Genomic DNA, 19,837 nt, shown 5'->3' with positions numbered 1-19,837 from the left:
GTCTCATCTAAAATGATGTGGGCGAGCTACCAGAACCTGTCACGATGCCATAGATAGCTTGTCTAGTTCAGACAACTAATTTCAAGCCACCTGCCTCACTAGCAGTGGCCCTCAGGTAAGTGCCGGGGGGGGGTGGGGGGGGTGGGAAAAGGAGGGGAAAGTGCACACCTGCTCATCAATTTTTTTCAAAAATCCTGAAGCAGGTATTAGGCCACTGTTAACTTATTCAAGGGTTCTCATGCCTGTTTTACACAGCTGCCCTGTGCACCTGAAAAATGTCAGGACTCAATTTCAAGTCGAATGCTTTTCAGCATCTTTGGGGCTGAGTCCCTGAAATTGTGCCTCGGAGCACACATTTTACACCTTTAAAATAGACACAACCGAAGTCTAGTTTCTATCCCATAGAGGCTACATTTACCATATTATACCACTTAAAAATGTAAAAAAAATGCTCCCAGCCACAATGGAGAAATTTCATCTAATGCAGAAGTCAATCACCAAGTGCATGGTATTAAAAGTCCATTCACAGTTGAGTAGAAACAATTTCATAATTAAAAAGGCACAGAATAGACAAAACTATTTTTTGTCCTCAATAGTTTGCAGGCTCTTGCTAGGCACAAAAAAACTCACTTTGATTGGTATCATCATCGTTTTCATGTTCCGAATCCTCATTGTCAAGACCCAGCTCCAACAACTCTCGAGTCCTATGAAGAGTGGCACATTATGGATTTAGTTCCAAATATAAAACCATAGGTCCTATAGTTATAACTTCATTAATGTTGGTTACATGAATGTAAATTACAAATATATTAAACATGGAACGGTGAATTGCTTTTAAAATAACTGCCAGATGACCACTTTTGGTTTTGAATACCATACTACCCATAAACCCAACAATTAGATTTTATGCCAAAATGTCCACTCCACTGTGGAGTCCTCTTTTTTGAAAACAAAACATTGTCATTCAAAAAAATCATCTGGTCCATTTGATCCATAGATCTCCACCAGATAGTGAGAACGTTCCAAATTCTGTAATGTACTCCAGAAATATTTAGGTAACATAACAAGCCGTTTATCAATTTGTTAGGTTTTGTTTTTGAATATTTTGGTTTAAATAGCAAGAATGTATAAAGAAGCTGGACATTAAGGCATAATTTTTCCCTTTCCACAATTTATATCATCTAGTTTCAAACACCATTGATTAGGTCAAGAGTCCATGGCAGTGCCATTTCATACCCAGACAGAGCAGTAACAAGGTGACTCTCCCTCCTTATAAAGAAAGGAAAGAACTTGCACTTGTATAGTGCATTCCACATCACAGATGAATTACCTTTGAAGGGTCAGAAGTATTTAAATTAAAAATAGTAAAATCCTGTAAATGTATGCTAACAGTCTTTTTCCTCCAATAATTGACCATCACTTGATGGAATCATTGGGAAATCACAGTTAATTTTTTAGTGTAATGTTGATTACTCAGCTACATGAAAAATCAATGCCAACATCTATCACGAAACCTACAAGCAAATGACCACGACCAGAATGCAAATGACATGAAACTCGGAAATGTAGTAAACAACGTGGAGGATTAGTTAGACTTCAGGAGGACAGACAGGCTGGTGAAATGGGCAGACACGTGGCAGGTAAAATTTAACGCAGAGAAGTGGGAAGTAATGCATTCTGGTAGGAAGAATGAGGAGAAGCAAATAAACTAAATGGTGCAATTTTAAAGGAACAGAGAGACCTGGGGGTGCACATACACAAATTTTGGAAGGTGGCAGAACAAGCTAAGCTGTTAAAAAAGCATATGGGATCCAGGGCTTCATTACTAGAGGCATAGAGTACAAAAGCAAGGAGGTTATGCTAAACACCTTTATAAAACACTGGTTAGGCCTTAGCTGGAGTATTGTATTCAATTTTGGGCACCACACTTTAGGAAGGATGTCAAGGCCTTAGAGGGGGTGCAGAAGAGATTTACTAGAATGGTACTAGGGATGAGGGACTTCAGTTATGTGAAGAGACTCGAGAAGCTGGGGTTGTTCTCCTTAGAACAGAGGTGCATAAGAGGAGATTTGATAGAGATGTTCAAAATCATGAGCAGTTTTGACAGAGTAAATAAGGAGAAACTGTTTCCAATGGTAGGAAGGGCCGGTAACCAGAGGGCACAGATTTAGTGATTGGCAAAAGAATCAGAGGCGACATGAAACATTTTTTTACGCAGGAGTTATGATCTGGAATGCATTGCCTGAAAGGGTGGTGGAAGCAGATTCAATAATAACTTTCAAAAGGGAATTGGATAAATACTTCAATGGAAAAAAGTTAGTTATGGAGAAAGAGCAGGGGATTGGAACTTATCGGATGGTTCTTCAAAGAGCCGCATGAGCACGATGGGGCGAATGACCTCCTTCTGTGCTGTAACATACTATGATAATGTGACCCACAGAACTGAAACAAGACAGACTCCACAAACCTCATGGCATACATTCTAAGAGCTAGAAGTGTCAGCTTGGCTCAATTGGTAGTATTCTTGGCTCAAAGTTGTGGGTAAAAGCCCCACTCCAGAACTTAAGCACGTAATCTAAGCTGGCATTTCAGCACAGTACTGACTGAGTGCTGCACTAGCACAGGTGCTATGTTTTGGATGAAATGGTGCCATCTTACAATGAAACCAAGGTCCCATCAACTGCAAGTATAAATGATCCCGATAGTATTCAAAGAGCAGGATGACTGCTGCTGTACTGGCCAACTGCACTCTCTCAACCACCAAAAACATTAATTGGTCATTCATCTCATTTGCTGCTTGCAAACTGACTGCTGCATTTGTGTACACACTGATGCACAAATAATTCATTGATTATAAAACACTTCAAGTCCTGAGGATATGATAAGCTAGTATATAAATATATTCTTTCTTACATGCAATTATTTAAAAGCTGTAACCTCATTTGATTTTCTGAGGACTATTACAAGCTTCAGTTCAGGACATCATTTAAATTCCAACATCTGAAGAACCATGTGAAGTGTAAAGCAGTCAGATTTTAAACTGGGATCAAGCACACGATGAACAAAATAGTTTTTTTTCTGATGGGAGACGGGGTGATGGTGTAAAGAATTGAAGGAACACAAAATTGCAATACATACTTTCTAAATCTAGTTTGAATTTCAGAAAAATACTGCAAATCTAAAAATCCAAGAGGAAAATCAAATGATCCATAAAAAAACAGGGGTCACCAGCGTTGTGACGGGAATCATAAATGACACAAAGGAGATGGTCGTGCTTGTCGGATACCAATCATAGCCTCACGACACTGGTGCAGGAGCTCCCCGGGGAAGGATTCTCAGCCTAACTCTCTTATGCTACTCAAAGACCTTCCCTTCCATCACAAGGTCAGGAGTGTTTTTTTTTGCTGAACATTCTACAACATTCAGCTCTGTTCACTTTTTCAATAATGAAGCCCATGCCAGCCTACAGCAGAATCACAGAGTTGGGTCATTAACCATCACTTAAGAAAATGCCCAACCACCTCATGCGATCTTGAACAGCACCACCATTGCCGAATCCTCCATCGACATCCTGAGGATCACCACTGACCAGAAGCTTAACTGGAACATCCATATTAACAATGTGGCAACAAGAGCAGGGCAGAGGCTGGGTACTCTACAATGAGTGGCATACTCAAAGCCTCTCCACCATCGATAAAGTTCAAATCAGGAGTATGATGGAACTGTCACCTGGATAGTTACAGCCCTAACACAAGCAGCTCAACGTCACCCAGGAGAGAGCAGTCCGCTTTATCAGTGCAGATCAGTCCATTAGACAGTGCCCCTTCCAATGGACTCAATATCCACCCCCTCTAGCATCAGCTCACTATGGCTGCAGGACACACTATCTACAGGATATATTGTAGCAATCCCAACCTCAGGACCTCTAACCACTAAGAAGGACAAGAGCAGCAAGATCACGGGAATACTATCACCTCCGTGTTCCCCCAACTCTCTCACCATCCTGACAGACATACACTGCTGTTCCCTCATCACCACTGGGTCAAAACCCTGGAATTTCCTACCCAATACTATTGTGGGAGCACCATCAGCAAAAGGACTATAAGAGGGCCAATTAGGGGCAGGCAATAAAAATGCAACATTTCCAGCAACTCACATCCTGAAAGTAAATTTTAAAATAGAACACAAGTACCGTTTTCGTTCTAGTTGCGGTGTATCCAATGTTGTCTGCTGATTCATTGCTTTAATCCAATAAATAAGTGCCTGGAAAACGTACGCTACGTGCTTTAGTGAACAAACATCCAAAACTGGCAGGACATCAGAATGTTCATCATTATGGGAACGCATCAGAGAAAGGGCGTAATTGAGAAAATCACCACGTGCAGACATCATTCCTTGACGAGCATTCAACAAGGTAGCCCGTCTGGGGGAAAAAACATTGGCAAGCCTACAATGAGCATCGATATTTAATATTCAACCACATCAAATTAGTTTAACACAAGTCTAAACCAGGCCAAATAAAAGTGTAAAGTTTGCCTTCAAAGTTGCATTTGGTTTAATTTAATGAATTATAATATTAACATTGCTCTGTGCTACAGAATTTTAAAAGGTTAAGATTTTCATGGGCTCAAAAATTTTTCTAACGTTATTCTGTTACGCAAATCACATTGATAGTCATGCATGGTATATTAATTTGTTCTCACTCAGAGCCCAAAGAGCCTATTCAGATGATAATTTCAGCCAAAATTAAATGCACATTTCCTACTCACCCACTTGCAAAGATATCACTAGTATATAATACCTTCAACCAGGTCTAAATTTAAGCTCCAGAACCACAAGCTGCTAGTTATTATTCTGCAAAAAAGCTGGTCAAACATAATGGCAGCTAAAAATACTATTAAGAATACTTTATACATAGCTAAATGTTGCTGAACTTTTGTTTAAAAAGTCCATAGAGGTTACTGCATGTGATAGCATAGGGCAGTGAACATACACTGACCTATCAGAACAACTGTCCATTAAGTCAACTGTCATTAAATACACCAGTCTTAAATCCAGCAAGATAGTGTTAATTTGCACCACTGGATTTCTCATCAGAGTGCAACACCCTTTAACCTTTGTTACAGCTTCCCCTTCACACAACTAAACTGACCTGTACCTTACTTTCATGCTAATGTTAAAACCCTGAAAACGAAGAAACAAATATTCATGTAAGTAACCAATCCAGGAGGAGGAGGAAAGAGCTTGCTGACCGCTCAGTGAAGAAAGTAACTTTGTAGAGGTGACATTTTCTATCAGTCGGTATAGTAATGAGTGATGGCTGGATGACTCTCCAACAACATGGCACCAATGCTCATTCCAATCTGAGGTCAATCGACCCCCTCAGCTCCTTCCAAAAAAGCCTCATTCATTTCAGGGCTCCCTTTCACCTCAGTAACATGTCTCGGTAGAAAATTCGAATGACTGAATTAAAGTGTATGTACAGTACTGTAGCATATTAGTCTTTACCAGCATATTCCTAAACTGATTACTCTTGCATTGACAGATTTACAACTGTGTAAATCATAGAATAGAATCATAGAAAGGTTACAGCAAGGAAGGAGGCCATTTGGCCCATTGAGTCCGTGCCTGCTCTATGCAAGAGCAATCCAGCTAGTCCCTCTCTCCCGCCCTTTCCCCGTAGCCCTGCAAATTTTTTCCTTTCAAGTACTTAGTGTTCTTTTTGAAGGCTATGATTGAATCTGCCTCCAACACCACCTCGGGCAGCACATTCCAGATTATAACCACTCACTGTGTAAAAAGTTTTTCCTCATGTCAACTTTGGCTCTTCTGCCAATCACCCTAAATCTATGTCCTCTGGTTCTTGACCCTTCCGCCAATGGGAACAGTTTCTCTCTATCTACTCTGTCTAGACCCTTCATGATTTTGAATACCTCTAATCAAATCTCCTCTCAACCGTCTCTGTTCCAAGGGGAACAACCCCAGCTTCTCCAGTCTATCCACGTAACTAAAATCCCTCATCCCTGGAATCATTCTAGTAAATCTCTTTTGCAACCTCTCTAAGGCCTTCACATCTTTGCTGAAGTGCGGTGTCCAGAATTGGACACAATACTCCAGTTGAGGCCGAATCAGTGTTTTATAAAGGGTCATCATGACTTCCATACTTTTATACTCTATGCTTCTATTTATAAAGCCCAGGATTCCGTATGCTTTTTTAACCGCTTTCTCAATCTGCCCTGCCACCTTCAACGATTTGTGCATATATACTCCCAGATCTCTGTTCCTGTACCCCTTTTAGAGTTTAGAGTTGTGCCCTCCAGTTCATATCGCCTCTCCTCGTTCTTCCTACCAAAATGTATCACTTCGCATTTTTCTACGTTAAACTTGATCTGCCACGTGTCCACCTATGCCACCAGCCTGTTTATATCCTCTTGAAGTCTATCACTATCCTCCTCACTGTTCACTACCCTAAGTTTTGTGTCATTTGCAAATTTTGAAATTGTGCCCTGTACATCCAAGTCATTAATAAATATCAAGAAAAGCAGTGGTCCCAGCACTGACTCCTGGGGAACACCACTGTACACCTCCCTCAAGTCCAAAAAACAACCGCTCACCACTAGTTTGTGTTTCCGGTCCCTTAGTCAATTCTGGTATCCATGTTGTTACTGCCCCCTATATTCCATGGGCCGCAATCTTGATAAGCCTACTGTGCAGCACTTTATCAAACGCCTTTTGAAAGTCCATATACACATGAACTGCACTGCCCTCATCGACTCTCTCTTTTACCTCATCAAAAGAGGTCAATATCAATATCAGATAAAGGGAGCTGTGCGAGAGTGGAGTCGGCCCAGTGTAAAGGGAGCGGTGAGTGTGTGAAACCGGCAGAGATATTGGGAGTGATGGAACGTAGGAACAGGAGTAGGCCATTTAGCCCCTCAAGCCTGTTCCGCAATTCAATGAGATCATGGCTGATTTGTGACCCAACTCCATATACCTGCCTTTGCCCCATACCCCTTAATACCTTTGGTTAACAAGTTTTAAATCTGCGATTGATAGGTAACAAATGAGCTAGCATCAACTGCCGTTTGTGGTAGAGTTTTCCAAACTTCTACCAACCTTTGCGAGTAGAAGTGTTTCCTAACTTCATTCCTGAAAGTCCTGGCTCTAATTTTTAGGCCATGTCCCCTAGTCCTAGTCGCCCCAGCAGAAATAGTTTCTCTACCTACCCTATCAGTTCCCCTTAATATCTTGAAAACTTCAATCAAATCACCCCTTAATCTTCTAAATTCCAGGGAACACAACCCCAGTTTATGTAATCACTCCTCATAATTTAAAAAAAAATTAATGGGATGTGGGCATCGCTGGCAAGGCCAGCATTTATTACCCATCCCTAACTGCCCTCGAGAAGGTGGTGGTGAGCCGCCATCTTAAACCGCTGCAGTCCACGTGGTGAAGGTTCTCCCACAGTGCTGTTAGGTAAGATTTTGACCTAGTGATGAAGGAACTGCGATATATTTCCAAGTCAGCATAGTGAGAGACTTGGAGGGGAACGTGCGGGTGGTGGTGTTTCCATGCGCCTGCTGCCCTTGTTTTCCTTGGTGATAGAGGTTGCGGGTTTGGGAGGTGCTACTGAAGAAGCCTTGGCGAGTTGCTGCAGTGCATCTTGTGGATGGTACACACTGCACCGGTGGTGAAGGGAGTGAATGTTTAGGCTGGTGGATGGGGTGCCAATCAAGCAGGCTGGTTTGTCTTGGATGGTGTTGAGCTTCGAGTGTTGTTGGAGCTGCACTCATCCAGTGGAGAGTATTCCATCACACTCCTGACTTGTGCCATGTAGATGGTGGAAAGGCCACAGAATACCCAGCCTCTGACCTGCTCTTGTAGCCAGTGCGTGTGTGTGGCTGGTCCAGTTAAGTTTATGGTCAATGGTGGCCCCCCCGGATGTTGATGGTGGGGGATTTGGCAATGGTAATACCATTGAATGTTATGGGGAGGTGGTTAGGCTCTCTTGTTGGAGATGGTCATTGCCTGGCACTTGTCTGGCACGAATGTTACTTGCTCTTGGAGCCCAGGAATCATTCTTGTAAATCTACGCTGCACTCCATCCATGGCCAATATATGCTTCCGAAGGTGCGGTGCCCAGAACTGAACCCAGTACTCCAGGTGTGGTCTAATCGGGGCTTTGTATTGCTGTAGCATTACTTCTACCCCCTTGTATTCTAGTCCTCTAGATATAAAGGCCAGCAATCCATTAGTCTTTTTGATTATTTTCTGTATGTGTCCATGACATTTTAATGATCTATGTACATAAACCCATAAGTCTCTTTTGACCTCCACCATTTCGAGCTTTTTACCATTTAGAAATACTTTGATCTATCCTTGTTAGGTCTAAAGTGAATGGCCTCACACTTGCCTACATTAAAATCCATTTGCCACAGTTTTGCTCGTTCACTTAATCCATCCAGAGGGAGGCCGCCGCCCGCGGAGGGGGGAGGCCGCCGCCCGCGGAGGGGGGAGGCCGCCGCCCGCGGAGGGGGGAGGCCGCCGCCCGCGGAGGGGGGAGGCCGCCGCCCGCGGAGGGAGGAGGCCGCCGCCCGCGGAGGGAGGAGGCCGCCGCCCGCGGAGGGAGGAGGCCGCCGCCCGCGGAGGGAGGAGGCCGCCGCCCGCGGAGGGAGGAGGCCGCCGCCCGCGGAGGGAGGAGGCCGCCGCCCGCGGAGGGAGGAGGCCGCCGCCCGCGGAGGGAGGAGGCCGCCGCCCGCGGAGGGAGGAGGCCGCCGCCCGCGGAGGGAGGAGGCCGCCGCCCGCGGAGGGAGGAGGCCGCCGCCCGCGGAGGGAGGAGGCCGCCGCCCGCGGAGGGAGGAGGCCGCCGCCCGCGGAGGGAGGAGGCCGCCGCCCGCGGAGGGAGGAGGCCGCCGCCCGCGGAGGGAGGAGGCCGCCGCCCGCGGAGGGAGGAGGCCGCCGCCCGCGGAGGGAGGAGGCCGCCGCCCGCGGAGGGAGGAGGCCGCCGCCCGCGGAGGGAGGAGGCCGCCGCCCGCGGAGGGAGGAGGCCGCCGCCCGCGGAGGGAGGAGGCCGCCGCCCGCGGAGGGAGGAGGCCGCCGCCCGCGGAGGGAGGAGGCCGCCGCCCGCGGAGGGAGGAGGCCGCCGCCCGCGGAGGGAGGAGGCCGCCGCCCGCGGAGGGAGGAGGCCGCCGCCCGCGGAGGGAGGAGGCCGCCGCCCGCGGAGGGAGGAGGCCGCCGCCCGCGGAGGGAGGAGGCCGCCGCCCGCGGAGGGAGGAGGCCGCCGCCCGCGGAGGGAGGAGGCCGCCGCCCGCGGAGGGAGGAGGCCGCCGCCCGCGGAGGGAGGAGGCCGCCGCCCGCGGAGGGAGGAGGCCGCCGCCCGCGGAGGGAGGAGGCCGCCGCCCGCGGAGGGAGGAGGCCGCCGCCCGCGGAGGGAGGAGGCCGCCGCCCGCGGAGGGAGGAGGCCGCCGCCCGCGGAGGGAGGAGGCCGCCGCCCGCGGAGGGAGGAGGCCGCCGCCCGCGGAGGGAGGAGGCCGCCGCCCGCGGAGGGAGGAGGCCGCCGCCCGCGGAGGGAGGAGGCCGCCGCCCGCGGAGGGAGGAGGCCGCCGCCCGCGGAGGGAGGAGGCCGCCGCCCGCGGAGGGAGGAGGCCGCCGCCCGCGGAGGGAGGAGGCCGCCGCCCGCGGAGGAGAAGGCCGCCAGAGGAGGAGGGAGAAGGCCGCCAGAGGAGGAGGGAGAAGGCCGCCAGAGGAGGAGGGAGAAGGCCGCCAGAGGAGGAGGGAGAAGGCCGCCAGAGGAGGAGGGAGAAGGCCGCCAGAGGAGGAGGGAGAAGGCCGCCAGAGGAGGAGGGAGAAGGCCGCCGCCCGCGGGGGAGGAGGCCCATGAAATCAAAAAACAAAAAGTCAAGGAGTGACGTCACAGGACCTGCAGTTAAGTGGTCGGTTGGTGAGTATTATCCTTTATTTTGCTCTTTAAGCTGGGGCAGTGGTTTAAACCAAGAGCTGGGAAATTTTAATTTGCTATTAACTTAAACTAAAGTACTAATTTAATAATTAGTTAATAAAACTAAATATAATCAAGTGAATAAAACAAGGTTAGATAGGGATGGCAGGGCAGGTGGTGTGTCTTAACTACAAGATGTGAGAATTTGTGGAGAACAGCAAGATCCCAAGCAACCACATCTGCAGTGTCTGCAACTCGAGGAACTTCAGCTCAGAGTTAGAGCTGGAGTCCGAGCTGCAGACATTGTGATGCATCGGGGGGGGGGGGGGGGGGGGGAGAGTTACCTGGACACTTTGACCCAGGAGGCAGTCACACCCATTGGATTAGGTAGTAGTTTAGAGTTGGTCAGTGGTCAGGGACAGGAGGGTGTGACTGCAAGTCAGGCAGGTATGTGCGCCCAGGATGTGGTGATGGGGGAGCCTCAGCCTTTGACCAACAGGTACGAGGTACTTGCTCCTTGCGTGGATGCAGGGAGGACCATGACATTATGGTACAGAGGCCATTCAAGTGACAGGAGTAAAAAGGAATGTGGTAGTGGTAGGGAATAGCATACTCAGGAGGATTTTTAAAAATTATTCGTTCATGGAATGTGGGCGTCGCTGGCGAGGCCGGCATTTATTGCCCATTCCTAATTGCCCTTGAGAAGGTGGTGGTGAGCCGCCTTCTTGAACCGCTGCAGTCCGTGTGGTGACTCTCTCTTGTTGGAGATGGTCATTGCCTGGCCATAGACACTGTCATAGAGTCATAGAGTTATACAGCACGGATAGAGGCCCTTCGGCCCATCGTGTCCGCGCCGGCCATCAGCCCTGTCTACTCTAATCCCATATTCCAGCATTTGGTCAGTAGCCTTGTATGCTATGGCATTTCAAGTGCTCATCCAAATGCTTCTTGAATGTTGTGAGGGTTCCTGCCTCCACAACCCTTTCAGGCAGTGAGTTCCAGACTCCAACCACCCTCTGGGTGAAAAAGTTCTTTCTCAAATCCCCTCTAAACCTCCCGCCTTTTACCTTGAATCTATGTCCCCTTGTTATAGAACCCTCAACGAAGGGAAAAAGCTCCTTAGTATCCATCCTATCTGTGCCCCTCATAATTTTGTACACCTCAATCATGTCCCCCCTCAGCCTCCTCTGCTCCAAGGAAAACAAACCCAATCTTCCCAGTTCTCTGCAGCCGCGACCGGGAGACCCAAAGGCTGTGTTGCCTGCCTTGTGCCAGAGTTAAGGACGTCTCCTCATGGCTGGAAAAGTACTTTGAGCACGCTGGGGAGGATCCTGTTGTCGTGGTCCATGTAGAAACCAATGACATAGGTAGAGCTAGGAATGAGTTTCTGCTGAGGGAGTTTGAGGAGTTAGTGTCTAAATTAATAAGCAGAAACTCAAAGATAATAATCTCTGGATTACTACATGAGCTACGCACAAATTGGCATCAGGTCAGAGAGATCAGAGAGTTAAATGTGTGGCTCAAAGAGCGGTGTGGAAGGCAGGGGTTTTGATTCATGTGGCACTGGCACCAGTACTGGGGAAAGAAGGAGCTGTTCCTTTGGGATGGGCTCCATTTAAACCGGGCTGGGACCAGTGTCCTAGCGAATCGAATAACTAGGGGTGTAGACAGGGCTTTAAACTAAAAAAAAAGGGGGGGGGGGGGGAAGGGGAAGGGGGAAATTTAGAAATCTAAAAAAAAGTCAAGGCAATAGAGCAGTGTAGCGACATGGGTAAAGATAAGCAGAGTGCGACAGGAAGGGACAGAGACTTTTACGGTAATAGTGCAGCAGTGAATAAAGGTCAAAATCGGGGAAAAATGGTGAAGTTTTAAAATTAAAGGCACTTTATCTGAATGCACGAAGCATTCGATAGATGAATTAATGGCACAAAGAGATAAATGGGTTTGATCGAATAGCCATTACAGAGACGTGGGTACAGGGTGAACAAGGTTGGGAATAAATATTCCAGTGTACTTGACTTTTCGAAAAGACAGACAAAATGGAAAAGGAGTGGGGGGGTAGCCCTGATAATAAAGGATGACAAAGACAGTAGTGAGAAAAGATCTTGCCTCGGAAGATCAGGAAATAGAATCAGTATGGGCGGAGGCAAGAAATAACAAGGGGCAGAAAACACTGGTGGGATTGGTTTATAGGCCCCTGAATAGTAGCAATACTGTTGGACAGAGTATTAATCAAGAAACAATCAGAGCTTGTAACTAAGGGAATGCAATAATCGCAGGAGACTTTAACCTTCATATAGACTGCAAATCAAATGGGCAAAGTTAGTTTGGAGAATGAGTTTATGGAATGCATTCGAGACCATTTCCTAGAATATTACATCGTCGAACCAGCCAGGGAACTGGCTATTTTAGATCTTGTCTTATGTAATGAGTCAGGGTTAATTAGTAATCTCATAGTAAGGAATCCTCTGGGGAAGAGTGATCATAATATGATGAATTTCACATTGAGTTCAAGAGTGACGCACTTAAGTCCAAAACTAGAGTCTTAAACTTAAATAAAGCCAATTACATAGGTATGAGGGGCGAGTTGGCCAAGGTAGATTGGGAAATTATATTTAAAAGGTATGATGGTAGATAAGCAATAGCAAACATTTAAAGAACTATTTCAACATTCTCAATAAACATACGTTCCATTGAGAAACAAAAACTCCACGAGAAAATTGATCCATCTGTGGCGAACTGAAGAAGTTAAGTGTAGTATTAGATTAAAAGAAGAGGTTGTCAAGAAGAGAAGTAAGTCTGAGGATTGGGAGAGTTTTAGAAACCAAAGGATGACCAAAAAATTGATAAGAGGGAGAAAATAGAATGAGAGTAAACTAGCAAGAAATATAAAAGATTGTAAGAGCTTCTACAAGTAGCGAAATGTCCCTTAGAGGCTGAGGGGAGAAATTATAATGGGGAATAAGGAAATGGCAGCAACGTTAAGTCAATATTTTGTATCTGTCTTCACAGTAGAGAACACAAAAAGCATACCAAAAATAGTGAGGAACTTGAAGTAATTAAGATCAGTAAAGAAAATGTACTGGAGAAATTAATGGGACTAAAATCCAACAAATCCCCTGGACCTGGTGGCCTACATCCTAGGGTTTTAAAAGAGGTGGTTGCAGAGATAGTGGATGCATTGGTTGTCATCTTCCAAACGGATTGGAAGGTAGCAAATGTAACTCCGCTATTCAAGAAAGGTGGGAGGGAGAAAACAGAAAACTACAGGCCAGTTAGCCTGACATCAGTCGTCAGGAAATGCTGGAATCCATTATTAAGGAAGTGGTAACAGAGCACTTAGAAAATCATAATATGATTAGGCAGAGTCAACATGGTTTTATGAAAGGGAAATCATGTTTGACAAATTTATTCGAGTTTTTTGAGGATGTAACTAGCAGGGTAGATAAAGGAGAACCAGTGGATGTAGTAGTACTTTTAAAAGCCATTTGATAAGGTACCACACAAAAGGTTGTTACACAAGATAAGGGCTCATGGGGTGGAGGTAATATATTAGCATGGATAGAGGATTGGTTAATCAACAGAAAACAGAGCAGAAATAAACAGGTCATTTTCAGGTCGGCAGGCCCTAACTAGTGGGGTGCGGCAAGTATCAGTGCTTGGGCCTCAGCTATTTACAATCAATATTATGACTTAGATGAAGGGACCGAGTGTAATGTATCCAAGTTTGCTGACGATACAAAGCTAGGTGGGAAAATAAGCTGTGAGAAGGATACAAAGAGTCTGCAAAGGGATATAGACTGGCTGAGTGAATGGGCAACGAGGTGGCAGATGGAGTATAATGTGGGGAAATGTGAGGTTATTCACTTTGGTAGGAAGAATAGAAAAGCAGAATATTTTTTAAATGGAGAGAAACTATTAAATGTTGGTGTCCAGAGAGATTTGGGTGTCCTTGTACACAAAATATTAGCATGCATGTACAGCAAGCAATTAGAAAGGCAAATGGTACGTTGGCCTTTATTGCAAGCGGTTTGGAGTACAAGAGTAAGGAAGTCTTGCTAAAATTGTACGGGGCTTTGGTGAGACCTGGAGCACAGTGTATAGTTTTGGTCTCCTTATCTAAGGAATATACTTGCCTTAGAGGCAGTGCAACGAAGGATTCATGGGATGAGAGGGTTGTCCTATGAGAAGAGATAGAGTAGAATGTGCCTATACTTTCTAGTTTAGAAAAATGAGAAGTGATCTCATTGAAACGTATAAAATTCTGAGGGGGCTTGACGGGGTAGATGCTGAGAGGCTGTTTCCCCTGGCTGCAGAGCCTAGAACTGGGGGGCATAGTCTCAGGATAAGGGGCCAGCCATTTAGGACTGAGATGAGGAGGAATTTCTTCACTCAGGGTTGTGAATCTTGGGAAATCTCCACCCAAGAGGGGGGGTGGATGCTTAGGTGTTGAGTATAGTCGAGAAATTGATAAGAGTTTTGGACTCGAAAGGAATCAAGGGATATGGGGATTGGGCGAGAAAGTGGAGTTGAGGTCGAAGATCAGCCATGATCTCACTGAATAGCAAAGCAGGCTCCTATTTCTTATGTTCCTATTAATATCTCTCTAGTTCTATGCTTCCATCTACACTGCTTACAATGTTGCCTATCTTTGTGCCATCAACAAATCTGGATGGGTGGCTCTCGATCCCATAGGGAGCACAGATCCAGCCCAGTATAAAAGGGAGCGGGGGGAGCACGGACCCGGCCCAGAAATCATGGAAAAAAGTGATGTCACAAGACAAGGAGGAGTGCCGAAGGTAAGTCAGTATAGGTATTTCGTTGATTGACTAGCGTTTTTGGTGTTTATTGTTCTTAGCGATTAGTGCCTTCAGCGGCTGGTTAATGTTTTTTAGTGGTTAGCATTACTAAACAGTAAACTGCCGTAAAGCTAAACAAACAGCCTGTGCCATGTGGGAACTCCAGAGTAGTGCATGTGACCTGGAAAACCACATGTGCAGCAAGTGCCGCCAACTGCACGAGCTTGAGCTCAGTTTGAGCTTGAGGGGCGGCTCGAGTCCCTACATTCCATACGGAAAGCTGAGAATTTTGTGGCTAGTACATTTCAGGAGGTGGTGGTCACCCCGCAGTTGCAGAGTGTTCAAGCGGAGAGGGAATGGGTAACCACCAGGCAGACAGCTCAGGAGTCCTCAGAGTGTGGCACTCAGACTGGTATTCGGGGTGGGGGGGGGCAGCCAGGAGAAAATTCACAGCACCGTGGAAAGGGGGACAAAAGAAATGCAGTTGTTATAGTGGATTCGCTAGGGGAACACACAGGGGTTTCTGCAACCGCTGACATGAGTCCCGCTTGGGGTGTTGCCTCCCTGGTGCCAGGGTGAAGGTCATCATAGAGGGTGCAGAATATTTTGCACGGGGTTGGCGGGGGAAAAACAGCCAGAAGCCATGATTCACGTGGGAACCAATGACATAGGAAGCAAAAGAATCGAAGTCCTGCAGGCAGAGCTTCAGGAGCAAGGGAGGAAGTTAAAAAGCAGAACCTCAAGAAGTAGGAATCTCTTGATAACTCACAGAGCGAGAATGACTATAAAAAAAGTAGGATAAGATAGGTTAATGTGTGGCTGGAGAAAAGGTGCAGGATTGAGGGCTTCAGATCCCTAGCGCATTGGGACCAGTTCTGGGGCAAAAGTGATCTGTTCAAGATGGACGGGTTGCACCTGACAGTTACAGAGCTGGGAACAATATCCTCGCAGGGAGGTTAACTAGTGCTGTGGAGGAGGGTTTAAACTAATATGGCAGGGGGGTGGGCACCAGGATAAAACATCCAAGAGGAGAAAAAAGGTGCACAGCAGACTGGGAGGGACAAATAGCACTGGAGTAAACAAGAGTTCAGAAATAGGAGAGAACAGAGAGGGGGCAAATGCGAAGCAATCTATGAGTTTTGAGTGCATGTGCGAAAATATATGTAGCGTGGTAAGTAAGGTTTGAGAGCTGCAGGCTCAAATAGTCACATGGGACTATGATACAGTGGCAATAACAGAGACCTGGCTCAAAGAAGGGGAGGATTGGGTACTTACTATTCCTGGCTACAAGGTATTCAAGAAAGACAGGGAAATAAAGGGGGATGGGGTGGCAGTATTAATCAAAGAAACTGTTATAGCACTGGAAAGGGATGGTGCATTAGAGGGATCAATAGCAGAATCTATTTGGTTAGAATTAGGGAACAGAGGAGCTATTACGCTATTGGGTGTATAATATAGGCCAAGTAGCAGGAAGGAGATGGGGGAAGCAAATTTGCAGGCAAATTACAGAAAGATGCAAGAACTATAACGGTGGACTTCAATTATCCCAATATAGCCTGGGATAGTAACAGTGTAAAGGGCAAAGAGGGGGTGGAATTCCTGAAATATGTACAGGAGAACTTCCTTGAACAGTGCGTTTCCAGCCCAACAAGGTAAAAGTGCTGGATCTAGTTCTGGGGAATGAAGTGGGGCATGATTCAGTGAGGGATCATTTGAAGAACAGTGATTATAATATTAGATTTAGAACAGTTATGGAAAAGAACAAGGAACAATCAAGTGTAAAAATACTTAACTAGAGGAGGGCTATTTTCAGAGTTAAAAAGCAATCTTGCCCAGGTGGATTGGATCAGGCAAAACAGTAATTGACCAATGGGAGGCTTTCAAGGAATAGTTGGTTCAGGGACAGAGTAGACACATTCCCATGAGAGGGAAAGGAAAGACAGTCAAAGCAAGAGCTCCCTGGATGACTAAAGATATAGATATTAAAATGAAACAAGAAAGGGAGGCTTCTGATGAATGTATGGTTCATAATATACTTGGGAACCAAGCTGAATGCAGAAAGCACTGAGGAGATCGAAAAAAGGAAATGAGGGGCAAAAAGAAAGCATGAGAATAGATTAGCGGCCAACATAAATGGGAACCCTAAAGTGTTTTTATAAACATATAAATAGTAAAAGGGTAGTTAAAGGAAGGGTGGGACAGATTAAGGACGAAAAAGAACATAAGAACATAAGAAATAGGAGCAGGAGCAGGCCAGTCGGCCCCTCGAGCCTGCTCCGCCATTCAATAAGATCATGGCTGATCTGATCCCAACCACAAATCTAAAGAACACAAGAAGTAGGAGCAGGACCCGGCCACTCAGCCCCTGGGCCCTCTCCGCCACCCACAGGGCATTGACCGATCCGAACTCAGCTTCATGTCCAATTTCCTGCCCGCTCCCCGTAACCCCTAATTCCCTTTACTTCTAGGAAACTGTCTATTTCTGTTTTAAATTTATTTAATGATGTAGCTTCCACAGCTTCCTGGGGCAGCAAATTCCACAGACCTACCACCCTCTGAGTGAAGAAGTTTCTCATCTCAGTTTTGAAAGAGCAGCCCCTTATTCTAAGATTATGCCCCCTAGTTCTAGTTTCACCCATCTTAGGGAACATCCTTACTGCATCAACCCGATCAAGCCCCTTCACAATCTTATATGTTTCAATAAGATCGCCTCTCATTCTTCTGAACTCCAATGAGTAGAGTCCCAATCTACTCAACCTCTCCTCATATGTCCACCCCCTCATCCCCGGGATTAACCGAGTGAACCTTCTTTGTACTGCCTCGAGAGCAAGTATGTCTTTTCTTAAGTGTGGACACCAAGGATCATTTGTGGAGGCAGAGGGCATGGCTGAGTTACTAAATGAATACTTCGCATCAGTCTTCACTAAAGAGGATGCTGTCAATGTAGAGTAAAGGAGGAGGTAGCAGTGATATTGGATAGAATAAAAATAGATAAAGAGGTACTTAAAAGATTGGCAGTACTCAAAAGGAGAAAAGTCACCCGGTCCAGATGGGATGCATCAGAGGTTACTGAGGGAAGGGTGGAAATTGCAGAGGCTCTGGCCACAATCTTCCAATCCTCCTTAGATATGGGGACGGCGCCAAAGGGCTGCAAATGTTACGACCCCATTCAAAAAAGGAGAGGGGGATAAACCTGACAATTACAGACCAGTCAGCCTAACGTCGGAGAGTTTTCCCCGATTCCCATTGACTTCAATTTTATTCGGGCTCCTTGGTGCCACACTCGGTCAAATGCTGCCTTGATGTCAAGGGTAGTCACTCACCTCACCTCTGGAATTCAGCTCCTTTGTCCACGTTTGGACCAAGGCTGTAATGAGGTCTGGAGCAGAGTGGTCCTGGCAGAACCCAAATTGAGCATCGGTGAGCAGGTTATTGGCGAGTAAGTGCCACTTGATAGCACTGTCGACGACACCTTCCATCACTTTGCTGATGATTGAGAGTAGACTGATGGGGCGGTAATTGGCTAGATTGGGTTTGTCCTGCTTTTTGTGGACAGGACTTACCTGGGCAATTTTCTACATTGTCAAGTAGATGCCAGTGTTGTAGCTGTACTGGAACAGTTTGGCTAGAGGCACGGCTAGTTCTGGAGCACAAGTCTTCAGCACTACAGCCGGGATGTTGTCGGGGCCCATTGCCTTTGCTGTATCCAGTGCGCTCAGCTGTTTCTTGATATCACATTGAGTGAATCGAATTGGTTGAAGACTGGCTTCTGTGATGGTGGGGATATCGTCCTCTGGCTGAAGATGGTTGCAAACGCTTCAGCCTTGTCTTTTGCACTCCTGTGCTGGACTCCGCCATCACTGAGGATGGGGATTTTCTTTTTAAATAGAGCCTCCTCCTCCCGTTAGTTGTTTAATTGACCATCACCATTCACGACTGGATGTGGCAGGACTGCAGAGCTTTGATCTGATCCGTTGGTTGTAGAATCACTTTGCTCTGTCTGTAGCATGTTGTTTCCGCTGTTTAGCATGCATGTAGTCCTGTGTTGTAGCTTCATCAGGTTGGCACCTCATTTTTAGGTACGCCTGGTGCTGCTCCTGGCAGGCTCTTCTACACTCATTTGACCAGGGTTGATCCTCTGGCTTGTTGGTAACGGTACAGTGAGGAATATGCCAGGCCATGAGGTTATAGATTGTGCTGGAATACAAATCTGCTGCTGCTGATGGCCCACAGCCCTCATGGATGCCCAGTTTTGAGCTGCTCGATCTGTTCTGAATCTATCCCATTTAAGACAGTGGTAGTGCCACACAACTCATGTTCCCTCGTGTGGGTTCGCTCACCACCTGCCGCAGACCCAGTCTGGCAGCTATTTCCTCCAGGACTCAGCCAGCTCGGTCAGTAGTGGTGCTACCGAGCCACTCTTGGTGATGGACATTGAAGTCCCCCAGCCAGAGTACATTCTGTGCCCTTGCTACCCTCAGTGCTTCCTCCAAGTGGTGCTCAACATGGAAGAGGACTGATTCATCAGCTGAGGGAGGACGGTAGGTCAGGAGGTTTCCTTGCCCATATACCTGATGCCATGAGATTTCATGGGGTCTGGTGTCAATGTTGAGGACTCCCAGGGCCACTCCTTCCTGACTGTATATCACTGTACCGCCACCTCTGGTGGGACAGGACATACCCAGGGATGGTGATGGAAGAGTCTGGGACATTGGCTGAAAGGTATGATTCTGAGAGTATGGCTGTGTCAGGCTGTTGCTTGACTAGTCTGTGGGACAGCTCTCCCAATTTTGGCACAAGCCCCCAGATGTTGGTGAGGAGGACTTGCAGAGTCAACTGGGCTTGGTTTGCCTTTGTCGTGTCTGGTGCCTAGTGGTCAGATACTGGGTGGTCCGTACGGTTTTATTCTTATGACTTTTCGTAGCGAGATTGTACAACTGAGTGGCTTGCTCGGCCATTTCAGAGGGCGATTAAGAATCAACCACATTGCTGTGGGTCTGGAGTCACATTTTGGCCAGACCGGTAAGGACGGCAGGTTTCCTTCCCTAAAGGGCATGAAGTGAACCAGATAGGTTTTTAACGACAATCCGGCAGTTTCATG

At 46.8% G+C, this 19,837-nt stretch overlaps 1 protein-coding gene across 7 annotated transcripts in view; it reads right to left on the bottom strand.

Moving 5' to 3' along the window:
* ubr5 (ubiquitin protein ligase E3 component n-recognin 5) overlaps positions 1-19,837 on the bottom strand; it is a 182,900-nt gene that overhangs the window by 38,111 nt on the left and 124,952 nt on the right. For all 7 annotated transcript variants that reach the window (XM_067982020.1, XM_067982021.1, XM_067982022.1 and 4 more), the window contains 2 exons: positions 4,193-4,423; positions 631-704 (listed from right to left, as the gene is read on the bottom strand). In XM_067982020.1, the coding sequence (XP_067838121.1) occupies positions 631-704; positions 4,193-4,423 (305 nt within the window). The remainder of the gene's footprint in view (positions 1-630; positions 705-4,192; positions 4,424-19,837) is intronic.

Source organism: Heptranchias perlo, chromosome 3 (assembly GCF_035084215.1).
Source record: "Heptranchias perlo isolate sHepPer1 chromosome 3, sHepPer1.hap1, whole genome shotgun sequence".
NCBI lineage: Eukaryota > Metazoa > Chordata > Chondrichthyes > Hexanchiformes > Hexanchidae > Heptranchias > Heptranchias perlo.
The sequence above is the reverse complement of the archived record's forward strand: the minus strand, read 5'-3'. Positions and strand labels throughout refer to the sequence as shown.